Source organism: Malania oleifera, chromosome 1 (genome assembly GCF_029873635.1).
Source record: "Malania oleifera isolate guangnan ecotype guangnan chromosome 1, ASM2987363v1, whole genome shotgun sequence".
In the NCBI taxonomy this organism is placed as follows: Eukaryota; Viridiplantae; Streptophyta; class Magnoliopsida; order Santalales; family Ximeniaceae; genus Malania; species Malania oleifera.
In genome coordinates this window covers 11388049-11404119 of record NC_080417.1, presented here as the reverse complement: position 1 = coordinate 11404119, position 16071 = coordinate 11388049, and the positions used below count along the sequence as shown (strand labels likewise).

General features: G+C 37.9%; 2 protein-coding genes across 5 annotated transcripts; one reads left to right on the top strand and one right to left on the bottom strand.

The window, feature by feature from the left end:
- Positions 1 to 5132: 5132 nt before the first annotated feature.
- LOC131152644 (BTB/POZ domain-containing protein SR1IP1) lies at positions 5133 to 8990 on the top strand. The gene is made up of 5 exons (XM_058104417.1): positions 5133 to 5734; positions 5889 to 5958; positions 6212 to 6829; positions 6916 to 7455; positions 8102 to 8990. Exons 1-5 carry the CDS (start codon positions 5628 to 5630, stop codon positions 8642 to 8644), a joined length of 1878 nt encoding a protein of 625 aa, XP_057960400.1. The 5' UTR covers positions 5133 to 5627; the 3' UTR covers positions 8645 to 8990.
- A 1931-nt stretch (positions 8991 to 10921) lies between these two features.
- Positions 10922 to 14096, bottom strand: LOC131152621 (uncharacterized). 4 transcript variants are annotated; one of them, XM_058104403.1, is made up of 4 exons: positions 13972 to 14096; positions 13322 to 13504; positions 11824 to 12028; positions 10922 to 11734 (listed from the first exon to the last, which is right to left on the bottom strand). In XM_058104403.1, exons 3-4 carry the CDS (start codon positions 11902 to 11904, stop codon positions 11150 to 11152), a joined length of 666 nt encoding a protein of 221 aa, XP_057960386.1. In that variant the 5' UTR covers positions 11905 to 12028; positions 13322 to 13504; positions 13972 to 14096; the 3' UTR covers positions 10922 to 11149. The 4 variants fall into 4 exon arrangements, with proteins under 4 accessions (XP_057960386.1, XP_057960377.1, XP_057960360.1 ...); XM_058104394.1 differs by lacking the exon at positions 13972 to 14096 and adding an exon at positions 13768 to 13888 and having other exon boundaries at positions 13322 to 13528; XM_058104377.1 differs by lacking the exon at positions 13972 to 14096 and adding an exon at positions 13768 to 13888.
- Positions 14097 to 16071: the final 1975 nt, after the last annotated feature.

Genomic DNA, 16071 nt, shown 5'->3' with positions numbered 1-16071 from the left:
TGTATATATTGACGTGGTTATATGTATTCTGCTTTTTACTGCATAAGTAGTTTATAGAGTTCCAGATTCCATGGTCCCTATTTGATCTGTGATAATGGTTTGGTATATATTAGAAGGTGTCAAGAGTAGTGAAATTTTACAGTTTATATATATGGAAATAAATGGCATGAAAATCAGGTTGTTACAGAATCAATTGGGACTTATTTTTGAACATCATCATACACCTATTCAAAATCCTGGAACATGTGAAATATAAAATGGTTTATGTGTTTATGTTGATTAACTGGATTCTTAATTTAAAGTGTTTGAGTGTGCATGCTTGCTTGTGAGGGTTGAATTGGTAGGTATCAAAGAATACATCAACTTGGGGGTGTTACCATCTCATCCTGCATCAGGAGAAAGTTCCAACTTTTTGGAATTTTAGTGATAAGGTGAAGAAAAGAATAGAAGCTTGGCAAGGTAATTTACTATCACTAGTAAGGAGAAGAGTCGTAATTAAGATAATTGGCACAAGTCTCCCTATATATGAAATAAGTGTTTGGAAAATTCCTAAATCAATCTGTAATAGCATGAATAGCTGCCCAATAGAGTTTTGGTAAGGGAAAGGGAGCAATTAGAATAATAAACTGTTAGCACTGGAGGAGTCCATGGGTGGGCTTGTTACACATGAGTGAACACTAACTTGACCTAAAAGTTTAAGCCTATTGAGTCTTGGGTCTAACCATGTATATAAATACTCATCATCTACTCTATTTTACCAAGTGGTACAAACTTACAAATGGAATTCTCATCAATCTTTCCCTCACTTGTGAGTTTCAATTAGACAGTAAGGAGAATCATGGCTTTTAGACTGAGCATCCAAAATATATCAACAAAGAAAGATATCTAGGCACATCCATTAACTTTGGAAGGGACAAAGTTCCAAGTTCCAACTTTTTGGAATTTTAGTGATAAGGTGAAGAAAAAAATAAAAGCTTGGTAGGGTAATTCACTATCACAAGTAGGGAGAAGAGTCGTAATTAAGATAATTGGCACAAGTCTCCCTATATATGAAATAAGTGTTTGGAAAATTCCTAAATTGGTCTGCAATAGCATGAATAACTGCCAACTATTAGCACCGGAGGAGTCTATGGGTGGGCTTAATACATATGAGTGAACACTAACTTGACTATTGAGTTTTAGGTCCAACCATGTATATAAACACTCATCATCTACTCTATTTTACCAAAGTGGGATAAACTCACAAGTGGAATTCTCAACAATCTTTCCCTCACTTGTGAGTTTCTATTGCTTAAGTCTATTGAGTCTTGGACCCAACCATATATATAAAGACCCATCATCCACTCTATTTTTTCAATGTGGGACAAATTCACAAGTGAAATTCTTAACAATCTCTCCTTTACTTGTAAGTTCCAATTGCTCCCCTTTGAACAAAAACCATCTCCCTTATGAGAGTAAGCTCAATTCTCCAACAGTTGCTTAAGTGAGCCTTACCACCGCGCCTTACATGTCTCGGATTGCATTCCACGTATCTCCGAACCAATCCTACCTCCCACATCTTAACCTTATTTAGATCCATCTTCCAAGCATATATGATTCTTATTGACCTTAATCACACACTTGGTCCTCTAACTATTAGCACGTCAGGATAATTAGCTTTACGCCTCGACTTTTTTTTTTTTTACAATGTCACTCAACTTTTTTTTTTTTTACAATGTTGCTCACCCAACGTTATGAACTGTTAGCTTTGATACCATTAGTTAGCACCGAAGGAGTCCATGGGTCGACTTGATACATATGAGTAAACACTAACTTAAACCAAAAGCTTTAATCTATTAAATTTTAGACCCAATCATATATATAAACACCCATCATCTACTCTATTTTTCTAATATATGACAAACTTTCAAGTTAAATTCTCAACATAAACCTCACCTCCTTAATTAGAAATCCATTTGTACCAACCTTTGTGCAAAACCTTGCCAAGCGGTTTACTTTTCAAACTTTTCTTATGGAAAGCAACGTGGCCCTCTTGGGCTTCGTCGGGATTGAACAATATTTCAAAAGCATTGCCATTATGAAGACAAAAATATGTACAAGGATAATTGGGGATGGAGACTCCCATATGTGGAAGAACCTTGGATCCCTGATTTTCCCCCATCCCCTCTCATTGCCTTTCGACCAACTTCATCCCTTAAGATGAAGGATTTCATTGATCCACAGAGTGTTTCTGGAGAGAACAGTATTGCGGGTAAGACACTGACCCTTCCTTTGGAGGTTTTTGACTTTGTTTGAATCCCCACACGGCAGGAATCTTAAATATAGGCCACTTGTAAAATCTACTGCTGGGATTGTGGGGAACTTCAGATTCATGCATGTCCCATCTGTTATACGGCTTGGTGCTGCAAAACGCCAAATTTGGTTTCACAGTAATCCTATTTCATCAGCCAAACACCCCCCCGCGACCCTAAGCACCCACAAAACCCATTAGGAGTAACAAAAACAAGAAAGAAACTATATAATATGTGAATAGGTTATATTTAGGTTTTGAGATTTTCTCTTGAAGACTTGGAATTTTGGATTGATTTCCATGCAAAAACAACTTTGAATGATAGTTATTGTTTAAACATTGTGAATGCCCAATAACTGTCATTACAAGAAGTACCCTACAGTTCATTTTCAAATTTAAAATTCCCTTTTGATTGAATTAGTTGATTCTTCTTAATTGGCCTTTTGTCAATGTTGCCCATTACCTAGTATCAAGTGATCTCAAAGTTGTTTGAGTTTAGTTTGGAATGTGAGGCTCTCTTGGCGTCAATTATGCCACCTAATTCAAGCCATTTTGTAAAACACTTTATCTACTTCCGCTTCTTTTTTCTTTCTTCTTGCTTCCAATGTCAAAACAGTTGCTGATACTGTTTGACATTAGTATTTAATGGCAGAAACAGGGTAGTGTGTCGAAACTATTGATGGAACCTATTAAGATTTGAATAGTGCAAGCACTTCTGTGGAAAGTGAAAGAAACATTAATGCAGGGAACAGGCTAGTGTGATTGATGGAGCCATTAGAAGACTTGGGCACTGCAAAAATTTAACTGATTGGCATAATTGACAAGATGAAGACACCTGTAATCGTATGAATGGATTGAGATCAACTGGTGAGTTTTTTATTGTCCAGTGATCAATCAATATTAGGGCGGGGAGTGGTGGTGACCCTCCACATTGCAGGATGTGAAGAGACATTTGAGGAGTCCCTTGATGGCTACATAGGCAATTGATGCCATCAATTATCCATATTGTCATTTATTGCAGAGGAAAAAATGCCTGCATAGTGCATACTCTCTACCTTCACAACTTTACCTTGATGAAAGATTTGCAGCCTAGGGCCTAGGGGACACCCTTTTTCTTAGTTTGCTGTCCTGGAAAAGGGTAGGCTAGTGATGGTATGGACACAGTTACCTTACATTTCTCCCAAAGTTCAAGGCTAGTTATTCTTTTTCCATTTTCTTAATAATAAAAAACGTGCAAGTTAATTTCATTCGCAGAAAAAGAAAAAGAAACAAATGCCTTGTTTTGTCTATTTTGTGCACAATTATAAGATGGTGGGATAGGTTTACCCAGCTAGCATCCATCTTTTTCTGTCTGATGTCTGTTTTATAATCAGGATCCTCTTGAAAATATGGGGGGTGTGGGCCAATCGGGAGGCCTCTCCTTGTTTTTGAATTTGAGAGAGAGGGAGAGAGAGAGAGAGACCTATGATCTGAGGCACCAAACTAATGACTTAATGAAGTTGCTTAAACATAAACATAATATAATTATAGAAAATTCATCTAAGGTTGTGGTTGAAGTTGAATTGTGTGTTGCTCGTTTAATTCATGGTTCCTAAAAAAGACCAAGCACGAATGGGAGTAGAGACATTTGGTAAAAATGCTCATGTAATTTCTAAATGCAGATTATGGCTGTATTAATAGACGTACATGGGTCAAATGCAACTGACAATAATGATGCATAAAAAAATGCTTTAGTGCTCAAATGTTGGTCAAATCTTTTTAAAAATCATTATGCCCTCTAAGAAGACAAACTAAGCTTTGTCATAAAGCTTGGCACAAACCTTAGGCCTAACACAAGTGACGATACGTTCATTAAGCAGTGCTACCTTTCTCTTCCTTTGTTGTTATTTATGGAAATTTGCTTCCATCATATTAATGCTGGTAAGTATGCAAATGAAGCGTACCAGGTCTTCATTATTTCATATGCTAGTAAATAGCAATGGCTATCACCTCTTAGCGTTAAGTAGTAATCATCTACCTTAAAACACCAGGCATAGTTTGTATCTTAATCATGCACATCCATCTCACTGTGTCTATGTTATAATCCATGTTCTGGACACTTTTGGTTTGTAATATTTTTGGTAAATAATTATTTGGGCCTGCTGGAGTTTGGCATATATGCTATGTGTTATTCCCATGTTTTTCTGTAGTTAACCTATGCCCATGCAGGGTTGTGGTCTAGGAGATAGATGGTCTAGCCTAGGATTGTTACTTGCAGTGGTAGAGAAGACTTTTAGCCTGTACTGTAAATGGGCATATGTGCTTCACAGGCCTGTGGTAAAAATCCATTCCAACATAAGAGGATAAGGATCTTTCTTTATTGGAATTATCATAAAGGTTGTGCTTGATTCATTTAATGTCAGAGTGGTCAATATTGTCATAAACCAATTCTAGGGGTTTTGTGAACATGGATATTATGGAGAGTGAAGGATATTATTCAAAGTGTTGAAAACTCCAAAAAACCTAAAATAATTAGCTATATTCTACGTAACTCAGACAATTTAAAAAAATAAAACAAGACAGTGGTTACAAAACTAGAAATTCTAACCACCTTTATACTGTAAAGAAAATTGACCAAACATAAAAATAATGTTGATAAGTTGTGGAAACAGTTAAATTTGGGTCCAAAACAGACTCTAGTCTTGTGGATGGAACTGACCACCCTTTAGGGTTTGTTTGAGACTTTCCGTGCATATGGTGGAAGTATTGTAACTCTTTCTGGGCCAAAAACACTGCTGTAGCCCGTGTTAAGTCACAACTCCCTGAATTCTTATAAAGTCAGGGAAAAAAAAATTGTTTGTTTGAATGGCATCCTTAGTAAAATGACTGGAGAAAGCAAATGGAAGATGGGTGCTCTTGTGGACAGAAATAAATCAAGGTTAATAATGCTCATGTCTATAGCTGCCAGGGATCATGCAAATGTCTGTCTCATCCCTTCAATTGAGTTCCCCAAATCCATCACCACACACTGTAAACGACATCTTTGTTCTCTCCCTTTAACCCTATTTCCACCTATAATAACCAAAATGCCATGTTTTGTCTTCATTTTGCATGAAAATGACCGTTTGCTACACATTTGAAATCCTGCTCTTGCCAAGGATGAGACCAGATTTGGTAATTTATTATTTGTTCATGATGATTGTTTGTTAAGGCTGAGGATGGATAATTCAGACGCATGCAAATGAGGGCTTCAGCTTCTGCTCTTTTTTAGTCACTGGGTCACTGCTGCCGAATTTCTTCAGTTAACAGTCTCTCTGCTTTTACACATGATCGTCAGAAAGGTTCATCAGTCTCTGCCATGGTGGGTGCTGATCAGGAAGGAAGCGCGCCGGCCACTGCTGTGAACGTGTCTTCGAAGAAGAAGAAGGAGATTCTATCCACGGCCATGAAGAGAACCAGTGAATGGTTTGCTGCCAGTGTTCTGTTTTGTACTCTTTGTTTAATGTTTTAGTGGGTCGTCCCGTAATAATAACAATATTATCTTTTCATCGTGAATTGAATGGAAGAAAAACAGGGAAGAGCGAGGGAAATTCTGATGATGGTGTCCTCAATTTTGCAGGATTTTTTCCCAGGAGATTCCGAGTGATATTATTGTTCAAGCTGGAGGAGCTTCTTTTTCATTGCACAAGGTGGAAGTCAATAATTTGCTTTCTATATTTCAAATTCAAGTACCATTTACCTTGAGAGAATCCTTAATATACAGTAAGAATGCTGAAAAGAGTTTTATGCTACAAGTTTGTCTAATATTTTGTCCATTATGATTTATATTTTTTTATTTCTAAATCAAGCCATCATGGAGAAGCAACAAGATTATATTGTTAAATAATTATTTAAAATTAATCTTGGGCTGCATCAATTTGTATTCATTGCATTCAATTGCAGTTTCCACTAGTCTCAAAGTGTGGACGCATAAGGAAACTGGTGTCAGAATCTGGAAATGGTGATTATCCTGTCATTGAAATTCCCAATGTCCCGGGCGGTGCAGAAGCATTTGAGCTTGCAGCAAAATTTTGTTACGGTATAAATTTTGAGATAAGCACAGAAAACATAGCTGTCCTGCGATGTGTGGCAGAGTATCTTGAGATGATAGAGGACTATGCAGTGGGCAACCTGGTGGCAAGAACTGAAGCCTACTTGAATGAGGTAGCACTCAAAAGCCTTGCAGGGTCTGTTTCCATTTTACATCATTCAGAAAACCTCCTCCCAATTGCAGAGAAAGTAAAATTGGTAGGCCGATGTGTGGATGCAATAGCATACATAGCCTGCAAGGAAACCCAATTCTGTATGTCAGGCAGAAATAATGAGAGCGGTGCTGAGGGCATAACTTCTTCTGCAATGTCTAACCCCAAAACCATTGTCGACTGGTGGGCTGAAGATTTGACAATTCTTAGAATTGATTTCTTCCAACGGGTTATGGTTGCAATGATGGCAAGAGGATTCAAACAATGTGCACTTGGTCCGATACTCATGCTTTATGCACGAAAATCTCTCCGAGGTTTGGTGAGATCCTACCCTAATGAATTTCTTGTTTCACACGCATTACTGTGTATCTAAATTCAGTATGCTTTTTTTCTTTTTGGGTGCAGGAAATATTTGAACAGGGGAGGAAGAAAATTGAGCCAAGGCAGGAGCATGAGAAACGGGTTGTTTTAGAAACAATAGTGGGTCTTTTGCCGAGGGAGAAGAATGCCATGTCAGTTAGTTTTCTTTCTACGCTCCTCCGTGCCGCAATATATCTCGAGACTACAGTTGCTTGCCGTCTTGATTTGGAGAAGAGGATGGGCATGCAGCTAGGACATGCTGTTTTGGATGATCTCCTGATTCCTTCCTTTTCCTTCACTGGAGACACATTGTTTGATGTGGAATCTGTGAAGCGGATCATGATGAATTTCCTTGACAATGAAGTGGATAGGAATCATTTGGGCTGCAATGCAGATGATGAGTTTGTTTCTCCTTCCCCAAGCAATATGGAACGAGTTGGGAAGCTAATGGAGAACTATCTTGCTGAAATAGCCTCTGACCGTAACTTATCTGTTTTGAGGTTTATTGGTCTTGCTGAACTTATCCCAGAACAATCAAGGATAACAGAAGACGGAATGTACAGAGCCATAGATATCTACTTAAAGGTGCAGTCTTTTATGTATAAGCAGTACTTTTCATGTCTATATTGACCATATACATATAGTTATGTCTGCTCTTTTTACTTCATCTCTTGCAATAATTCACTTCTAGTTGGAAATGGGTTCCTTGTCTCCCTAAAAGGATTTTGATACAGACCTTAATTATGCCTCACTTTTTTTCAGTGACAACTGAAACATTATGACACTTTATATTGATTTTGATTTTTTTTGAATTACCATATATTTTCTTTGACAATGACCCATTTTGATGGAGTATCTAATATTTCAATTTTGGGTGCAGTTAGGATGTTTTGATATGATACTTTCCGTCTTCATGCTTTGATTTGTATTTTCATTTTTTTTTTTAAAAAAGAAGGAAAAACTTAAACATGGTTAATTAAAATTTTTGAAAGGTTGTTCTCACAATTTGGGAACTTTTATGTGGTCAGATTTTGTGTATGCAGAAATGAAAGAAATAGCCCTAACTAAAACTTGAGCATGATAAAGGATTTATATTTGACTTCTACCACCTCTGAAATTTATGATGAAATTGAAAAGCTAAAACCCATCAACGAAAATTGTAATTTTGGATGACTGTCTGGCATATAAGTTATCCTTTTGATCCACCTTTCTCGTTATACTCGATTCACAGGCTCATCCTGCTTTAAGTGACATGGAGAGGAAGAAAGTTTGCAGCTTGATGGACTGCCAAAAACTATCTAGGGAGGCCTGTGCTCATGCTGCTCAGAATGACCGGCTCCCAGTCCAAACTGTGGTTCAGGTGCTTTACTATGAGCAGCAACGCATTCGAGATGTCATGAATGGCAGCCTAATTGGTGGGGGATCCCCTGCTCTTTCCTCCAAAGTCAATATATACTCCTCTGATATCCACCCAGTTTCAGATGAGCTTTCAAGCTTGCGAAGAGAAAATGAGGACCTGAAAATAGAGCTAGTTAAAATGAAAATGAGACTCAAGGAAATTGAAAAATCCAGCATTAAATCAGAAGCTGGCAGTCCTTTGCAGAACATTCAGCCATCTGCTGATAAGCCTCCTTTGCCTCGAAAATCATTTATAAATTCCGTGTCGAAAAAACTTGGGCGGCTTTCTCCTTTTGTCCGTGCTGATGGAGTCACACCTGGAAATTCCAAAGCTCGTACAAAACCTAGTAGGGATCGGCGACATTCCATATCCTGAGGCATTGCTGGTTTGTGATTGAGTCCTATTGGTATTAGTAAGCTATACGTTGTGAGTATAGATATAGTGTCTTTCTTGCTTTGCTTTTCAAGCACTCTGTATTTTTGCACTCTTGTACTCTCTGTGATATTTGTGTAAGCTGGGGAATTGAGAACTAGCATGTCACTGTGGGTACCATTGATTGGGCAGTTCTCTCCAATTACTTGGGTATTGAAACTAAGTTTTGGAGTAGGGATTAATATTGGAAAATTATGCATTAATGTTGTATTTATTGGAAGTAAAAGTAGTCACACCTACAATCCAGATAGTTATGGATAGAGAATAAAAGGGAAGATTTGATAGTTTACTTGTTGCAGCCATTTGAGGTTGAAATGATCATAATGAGATTACATATTCTCTTCCCCTTTTTCCTCAGCGACGAAACAGTGCATAAACTGAAAATTCTCGTACTTGCTGAATTATGCATATGTGAACCAATTTCCAAAGAAAATCATTCATTAATGGGTGAGAAAAATAGAATGAAAATGCTCTTTTGTATCTTAGAAGGTTAGAAAGAATGGAAGCAATTCTGTTAGTCAGACTAAGCTTTCCTTTTGGGGCTTCTGTGAGGGACAGCCCAATCCAAAACTTAGTTTGTGCAAAAGATGATTCGGGTGTGATCCTTTTTCCGGAAATCTCAACATATAAATTTGTCTTTCAATTTAGTTTTAGAGTACTGTAGGCCAGATGCTATATCAAGGTAAAGAGACTTTTGGCCCTGGAAGCGTAATATCTGATAACAGCAGTGTGTGGGGTCATTGTTTGAATTATTGAATCCTTTTGGATAAAGAGCATTTGGAAGGCAACGCAAGGGCCAGGCTAGCAGCAGCGCTTGTGGATATCTTGAGGCTGATCACCAGATAACCTAAAGGAGGAGGCATGCTTTTCATTAAATGAGTTATATAAAAGGTCTTGAGTGATCCCCACAAGCTGCCTGACTTGATTTTACTTTCAGGGAGGCCTTCTTTATATGAGATGGGAATCTAGGGTATGCCTTTTGGAGGACAGACAAAGAATACGCTTCTACCCCCAGGGTGTAGCTCAGTTGGCAGGGCGGGCTTTGGGATTTCTTCTCACGAGGTGAGCCATTCAGTGCATCCCGGGTTCGATTCCTGCGGCGGGCTCCTGAAATTTACCCTCTCCGTGGGCTGTGGGGTCGGCTGGCACGGGGCGCGGGATTAGTCGCGGACCGTTAAACGGACGTGGACACCCGGAGCGTATCCAAAAAAAAAAAAAGAAAAAAAAAAAAGAATAGGCGCTTCCACTTACTCTTGGAGGGGAAAGTTTTCAAGTCGTTGGTGAAAAATGAAGAACTCTAGGCCTTTCTTTGGGTGTAACAGAGAATGTGAGAACTGAGAAGGGAAAGGGTTTAGAAAAAGGAGCCCATTTGAAAGGTTTCTTTTATGATTTCATATTAATTTTTAGGCCCTTTTTTTTTGGGAAAATCCAAGTTAAATCTAAAGAGAGTACTGGGAGAGTTTGACTATTGATTTACCAAATACATGTTTGTGGAGGAAATTGAACAATTTTGGTTACAACTGCATTAATCTATACTGAATATTGGTTCCCTTGCTATATGGAAATCTTGTGAATAGGAAATTAAATATGATTTACAGCTGTTGGACCACCTTGTATTAATCAACACTCACATTCTCCACAGATTCATTTGTTTCCTGCAAAGTTTTGATGGAAAATTTATACCTGATGGCTACAACTATGTGAACATCAGGGTTAGTTGCCAAAGAAAAAAATTACAAATAAAAAACAATTTGGTTGACACTCCTATGAACTACTTGATGCTCCACTATCCAATAGTCAGAAGGCTGTTGGCTAGTCCATATCATGGAATACTGCACCCTTTAGAATTGAAGATGCTTCCATCAAGCTAAATTATGAGACATAAGTTTTCTGATGGGAAATGATTAAACAGACCGAGCATAATGGATTTTAGGCAAAGTGACTACCATGTGGAGCCTTAATCAAATCAAAAAATAAGGTTCACTGGTCATTGAAATTGTGTCTTTTCTACCAAATCCCCCGTAGGGCATGGCATCAGTAGATGCCTCTCACCCTAGACCAAAAACCCCCACCCCCACCCCAGCCTCCCAAACTAAGTAAAAAAAAAAAAAAAAACACAAAAGCAGGGTGATATTTGGCCAAATAATATATCAGTACATAGTTTGCATTGTTGGTGCCTGTGGTTAGAAATACCATGGTATTAGTATAGTGACACAAGACTGACTAGGAAATCAGAATTATAACATTTGGTGACTATGTAAATCTGTAAATCTTAATGGGCTCTGATAGCCAGGGAAACAACTAATTAACTTTTCACACAAGACTTCATCACCCATTATACTAGAAGTAAAGAAGAAAATTCCATACAGACATTAATTGTAAAAATTAGACGATGTGAAACAGTCCAAAATGTAATCATACCAGCAGCGGCCAACCAAGGAGATTTTTTCAAGTCATATTCAGACCCAGAACTTGGAAAAGCCAAGGGGGTTGTTTTAGTCTCTCTTGTCTCAATTGTTCTTCAACATCAATACTGATTTTTCTACCACTTTGGAACCCTGGGTTCATGTCATTCACCTGCATATGCCCCCATCCACTACTGTTTAATTCTTCTTTTGCTGTAATTGTCCTCTGCTGGGTACCTGGGCTTGTCCTCCTTGTGTGGCTGGATCCAGTGGAGGATGATGAAAAACTTGGTCCTGAATCTGAGGTGAGTGTAGTATCAGCAGCCTTCTTTCTTGGGTTGTAGCTTGAGAGGCCCAGGGTCAGCTCAATCTCGCTCTCGTCTTCGATCTCTTGCATTTCATCGCCATCTGATCCGGCAATGTACTCTTCAGCAGGCCTTTCCAAGTCAAGTTTCTTTCGCTGTTTCTGTTCTGTATCACGATGGTGATTGCTGTTGCTAAAATTCTGACATGATCCAATTCCATTCTTCGAATCCCATATCTCTAGACTTCTTCTGTTAGGCATGCTGCTCTCAAAGTTTTTCATTAAAGTCTTCTGTGTTTGATACAGGCAATGAAGTTCATAAACCTGCAACATTGTTCTTAAGCTTAATTAGAATGCCATTGTTTATGGATGGTGGAGACTTTGGAAACAAAAGATGTGGAAGAATTTAGTACCTGCTTTTTGAATGTTTCTTCATGCTTCAACATGGCCATCTTCATGCACTCCTTGTCGTATGGCTTTAGAAGCTTCTCCATTGAAACTTCTTCGTTTTTGTTTACTGTTCCACTGGTTTATACCACCAAATTCCTTTTCTAATTTCCCAAGAACTGCTTAGAAGTGTTTCTTGATTGCATAACAATCCCTTTCTTGCTCTTGTACCTGCAAAATGAGAAAGCATTGCAAACTAAGATTCACAAATCATAAAGAGTTTCAAATAAATGGTTGGTTTATGCACGGATGAGAATGATAGGATTAATACTGTAATGGGCTGGAAAACTATTACAAATGGATGATAACATCAACTTTTCAGCATAAGTTGTTTGTTTGCTCGTTTGTTTCTTTCTTTCCTTTTCGTTCACTCAATAATTTTGGGCCACAATAATAAGTTCCCACAGCAAATATCTTCCAACATGACAAGGAACCAATGCTAGCAGCACAAAGGCATAAAAACCATAGATATTTTTCCCATTATCAATACTTTCCATTTGCCCAAGGACAGCATCAGTAGCTAGATAATTAAAGTATGCACATATAATGCATAGCATCATTGATGAACTTTTTATTTTATATTTCCTGGAAACTGACATAGAACACGTATTTAAATGTCCTTGTGATTGTGAAAAATTACAATCATGCTATTCTCTGAGTGCCAAACCCAAAATTTATCTACACATTTTGATTGCTATTAGTTGTTCAAGAAAACATTAAACACTAAGGTTTCATTTGGGACCATGAAATTGTGTGAAATCAAAACAAAATTTCACAGGTAAAATCACTCATCTACTGGTCTCAGCACTTTTAGAACTAGGCCCCCTGCAGGAGGTTTTACATTATTGAACATGCGTGTGGAAATTCCACAGAACACAAAGCTGGGAAATAAAACCCACAGCCTCTCTGGCACAAGAAATAGAGAAGGCTTCCATTCCCCTGCCTCATCTATATGCAGTTTTGATGCTACCCAATGACACCTTTTTTACAAGAAAATAAAAATAAAAATGAAGAAGCTATATGTGTTATCGTCAGAGAATAAACCATCACTTCCCAAATTTTTTACAATCAATATTATCAACACGGAAGTCATAGGTATTCATCTTAATTCTTTTCCCCCCATGTGCACTCGGTTCTCTAAGTTTAAGTTTCATGTTTAGATTTAAAACCACAGGTGGGTGTCCTTTAGTAGCACAGGTTTGACAGAAAAAAAGCAATTTCTCTGAAATCATGGAAGCAATAGAATCAGTAGATTAAAACGATTACTCTTTATGAGGAAAGAAAAGAAAAGATACCCAAAACTTTGTTTAGATCATCCTGTTTTATATATACAATAACATACCCCAAAGAGATGCAAATTTCCATACACAAATAAAGCATATCTTCTCCCATATTAATCTCCCCACCAGAATCATATAATAAAATTGATGATAATGGAAGATTAGATTGAATCTTAATTCTGACCTGTTGTCAGAGTCCCATGGCTGATGAGACCATCAAAGCTTCTACTGTTTTGAAGAAGCAGGAATCAAGGAATTTCAAGGAAAAGCCAGCAGCCATGCATGTTTGGAGCACAACCTCCAGCCAAAGCTTGCTCTGATGGGGGATCAAGGACCTTCCCCCCCATCCCACATCAGTATATACTTACTGCAAAACATAAATTAAAATAAACTGAAGAAGAAGAATTCAGGACTCTCTTTTCATCACAGAAACCAAAGTACATATATATATATTGCGTATATCAGGTTTCAGGCATGCGAAACAAATCCCAGTTCATCAGCCAATGTGATTCAAGATGTGTGGAAGAGATGCCTCAGACAGTGTCCAGCATGACAGATATATTAAATGGACATTATATAATTCACACACATATATATAATATATATATTTGGATCATTAGTAGGCCTTACGCTGCTGCAGACAATCATGGAAATAACAGCTTAGCTACTAAGGTAAATCACATGCACCGAGGAATTCTATATAAGCAGCAACAGTTGTATGAATAGTATATAAATGCATATGTTTATACAGGGGAGCAGAGCAGGCGAGGGGGGAGGGTATAAAGGGGGTGGGTCCACTGACAAATCGATCTTGGCCGTACGATTGGTGGGTACCTCTTGAAATGGTACAGAAGTTCAGACTGGCCACAGGATCTCAATGATCCAACAGTGCAGAGAGCTTTGCATATATTCAAATGGAAGATGGGGGTGGGGCGGGGGAGGCGGGGTAGTAAGGGAATAAGGATCTCATCATGTTGTATTTTTAGTGATATATGCAATACACACGAAGGCGGGTCTTAGGTGGTTTGGATTTTGTGACCACCCACAAGGGGACACAATAATCATGGCCATTAATTGATCATGTGGTGGGGAAAGTTTAGAAATCAATCTGGTATCAGATGGACGGTCCAGATGAGTGGTCCCGTTGCTTATAAAAGAATGTCTATATAAGCGTTATATATATATATATATATATGTGTGTGTGTGTGTGTGTAATATGAAGAGAGAGAGAGAGAGAGAGAGAGAGAGAGAGAGAGAGAGAGAGAGAGAGGAGGGGGAGGGAAGTTCAAAGGGTATGATGGAGTAGGACCCCCACAACCACAAAAATGGATCTCCACCATTTCATTGAACATTCATCTTTTTAATGCAATCAAAGTCGAGATAATCAAAATTGGGAGTACTTTTTATTTGGCTGAGCAAGTTGGGAGTATATTTAAAAAGATTCTAATTTTGATAGGCTTTATGGGATGGAGTCATCCATGTTGCTATAATTCAATTTATATTATCTTTTTCCCTTATGAGTTTCATAAAATAATTTAAATTATATAGTTTCATGTTATGAAATTAATTAAATTAATATTTTGTGATGTCACTTAATTTTATAAAAAGTAATGAAAAGTTAGATATGTTTACTATAACACTATTTGATCTCTCTCTTCCACTCCCTCTTTTTATTTCTCTCTGTATATACATATAAGAGTTAGTACAAAATTTGTACTTTAAATGGAAAAAAAAAGTTCACCTTAAGCATTAGACATGAGTTAGAAATCCTTTTGAAAAATTATAGATCTTTTGCAATGCGCGGCTAAAGACTTGTATTGCTACATTATGAGCGGTGATCAAGTCCATACACCAAGAATGGAAGGGCATAAATGCCGATAGGTCACCAATCACCACAGGTCCACAACAAGAATCTACATACAAGGCTAAGGCCTATATCATATCATTAGAAGAGTTCTTGTACATACATATATTTATACATACATATATTCATACATATATATATATATATATATATATATATAGCCTGACCTTTTGGTAAGACTATCCAAAGTGCTGTGTATAATTAATATTTGATTATATGTGAAGTGTAGCAGTTTAGTACACGGGTACGTATGTGTGTGTCTATATATATATATATATATATATATATATAGTTATATTCGCTTTCTTTCTCTCTGCTCTGTGTAAATATTTTAAGATGTTAATGGATGAACAGTATATGGATAGATCTCCAGTGGTTTTGGGAGGGGGGGAGGTTGGAACTGGTTTTGTCCTTGCTATGTTGTAGCTGTACAGACAGATAGGAAGAGTAAGATCCAAGGCCATGCCAATAATGGAGGCAGATGGATCTGGTTCCTGCTTTATAAAATATTAATATGTATATATATATATAACTCACATTAATTTATTCAATCAAAAGAAAAGAGAAAAAGCTAGTGTAAATAAAACCAAAATAAAATCCATGTCTGCTCGTGGTTATCAACAAGTATGGTCACATGATTGTTGGGCAAATGTGAAAACTCTCTCTCTCTCTCTCTCTCTCTCTCTCTCTCTCTCTCTCTCTAGACTTGCCATATGATTATAATTTTCTTGTACTGTTTTATATACTTTCTGTCACTGTTTGGCTGCAGGGAGAGAGAGAGAGAGAGAGAGGACATGGGAGCACGCGTTGCCGGTGCGAGAAGGCGCAGCCGTATGGGGCGGTGGGTCCATATGGGTTTGCGGAAAAGGGTGAGCCAGCCACGGGGGTCGGGGGGAGTGGTCTGGTCCCGCCTGCGATTGATGAGAATTATTACTGAAAACGATGGGCATTTCCACGAAACTAAAGCTGTGCGTATTGGGTGCGTATTTCAATTTAACTGTGTGATTATTATGGACAAGGGCAGCAGCTAGCTAGCAGGTACAGGCATTTTATTGCTTTCTTACATTCTT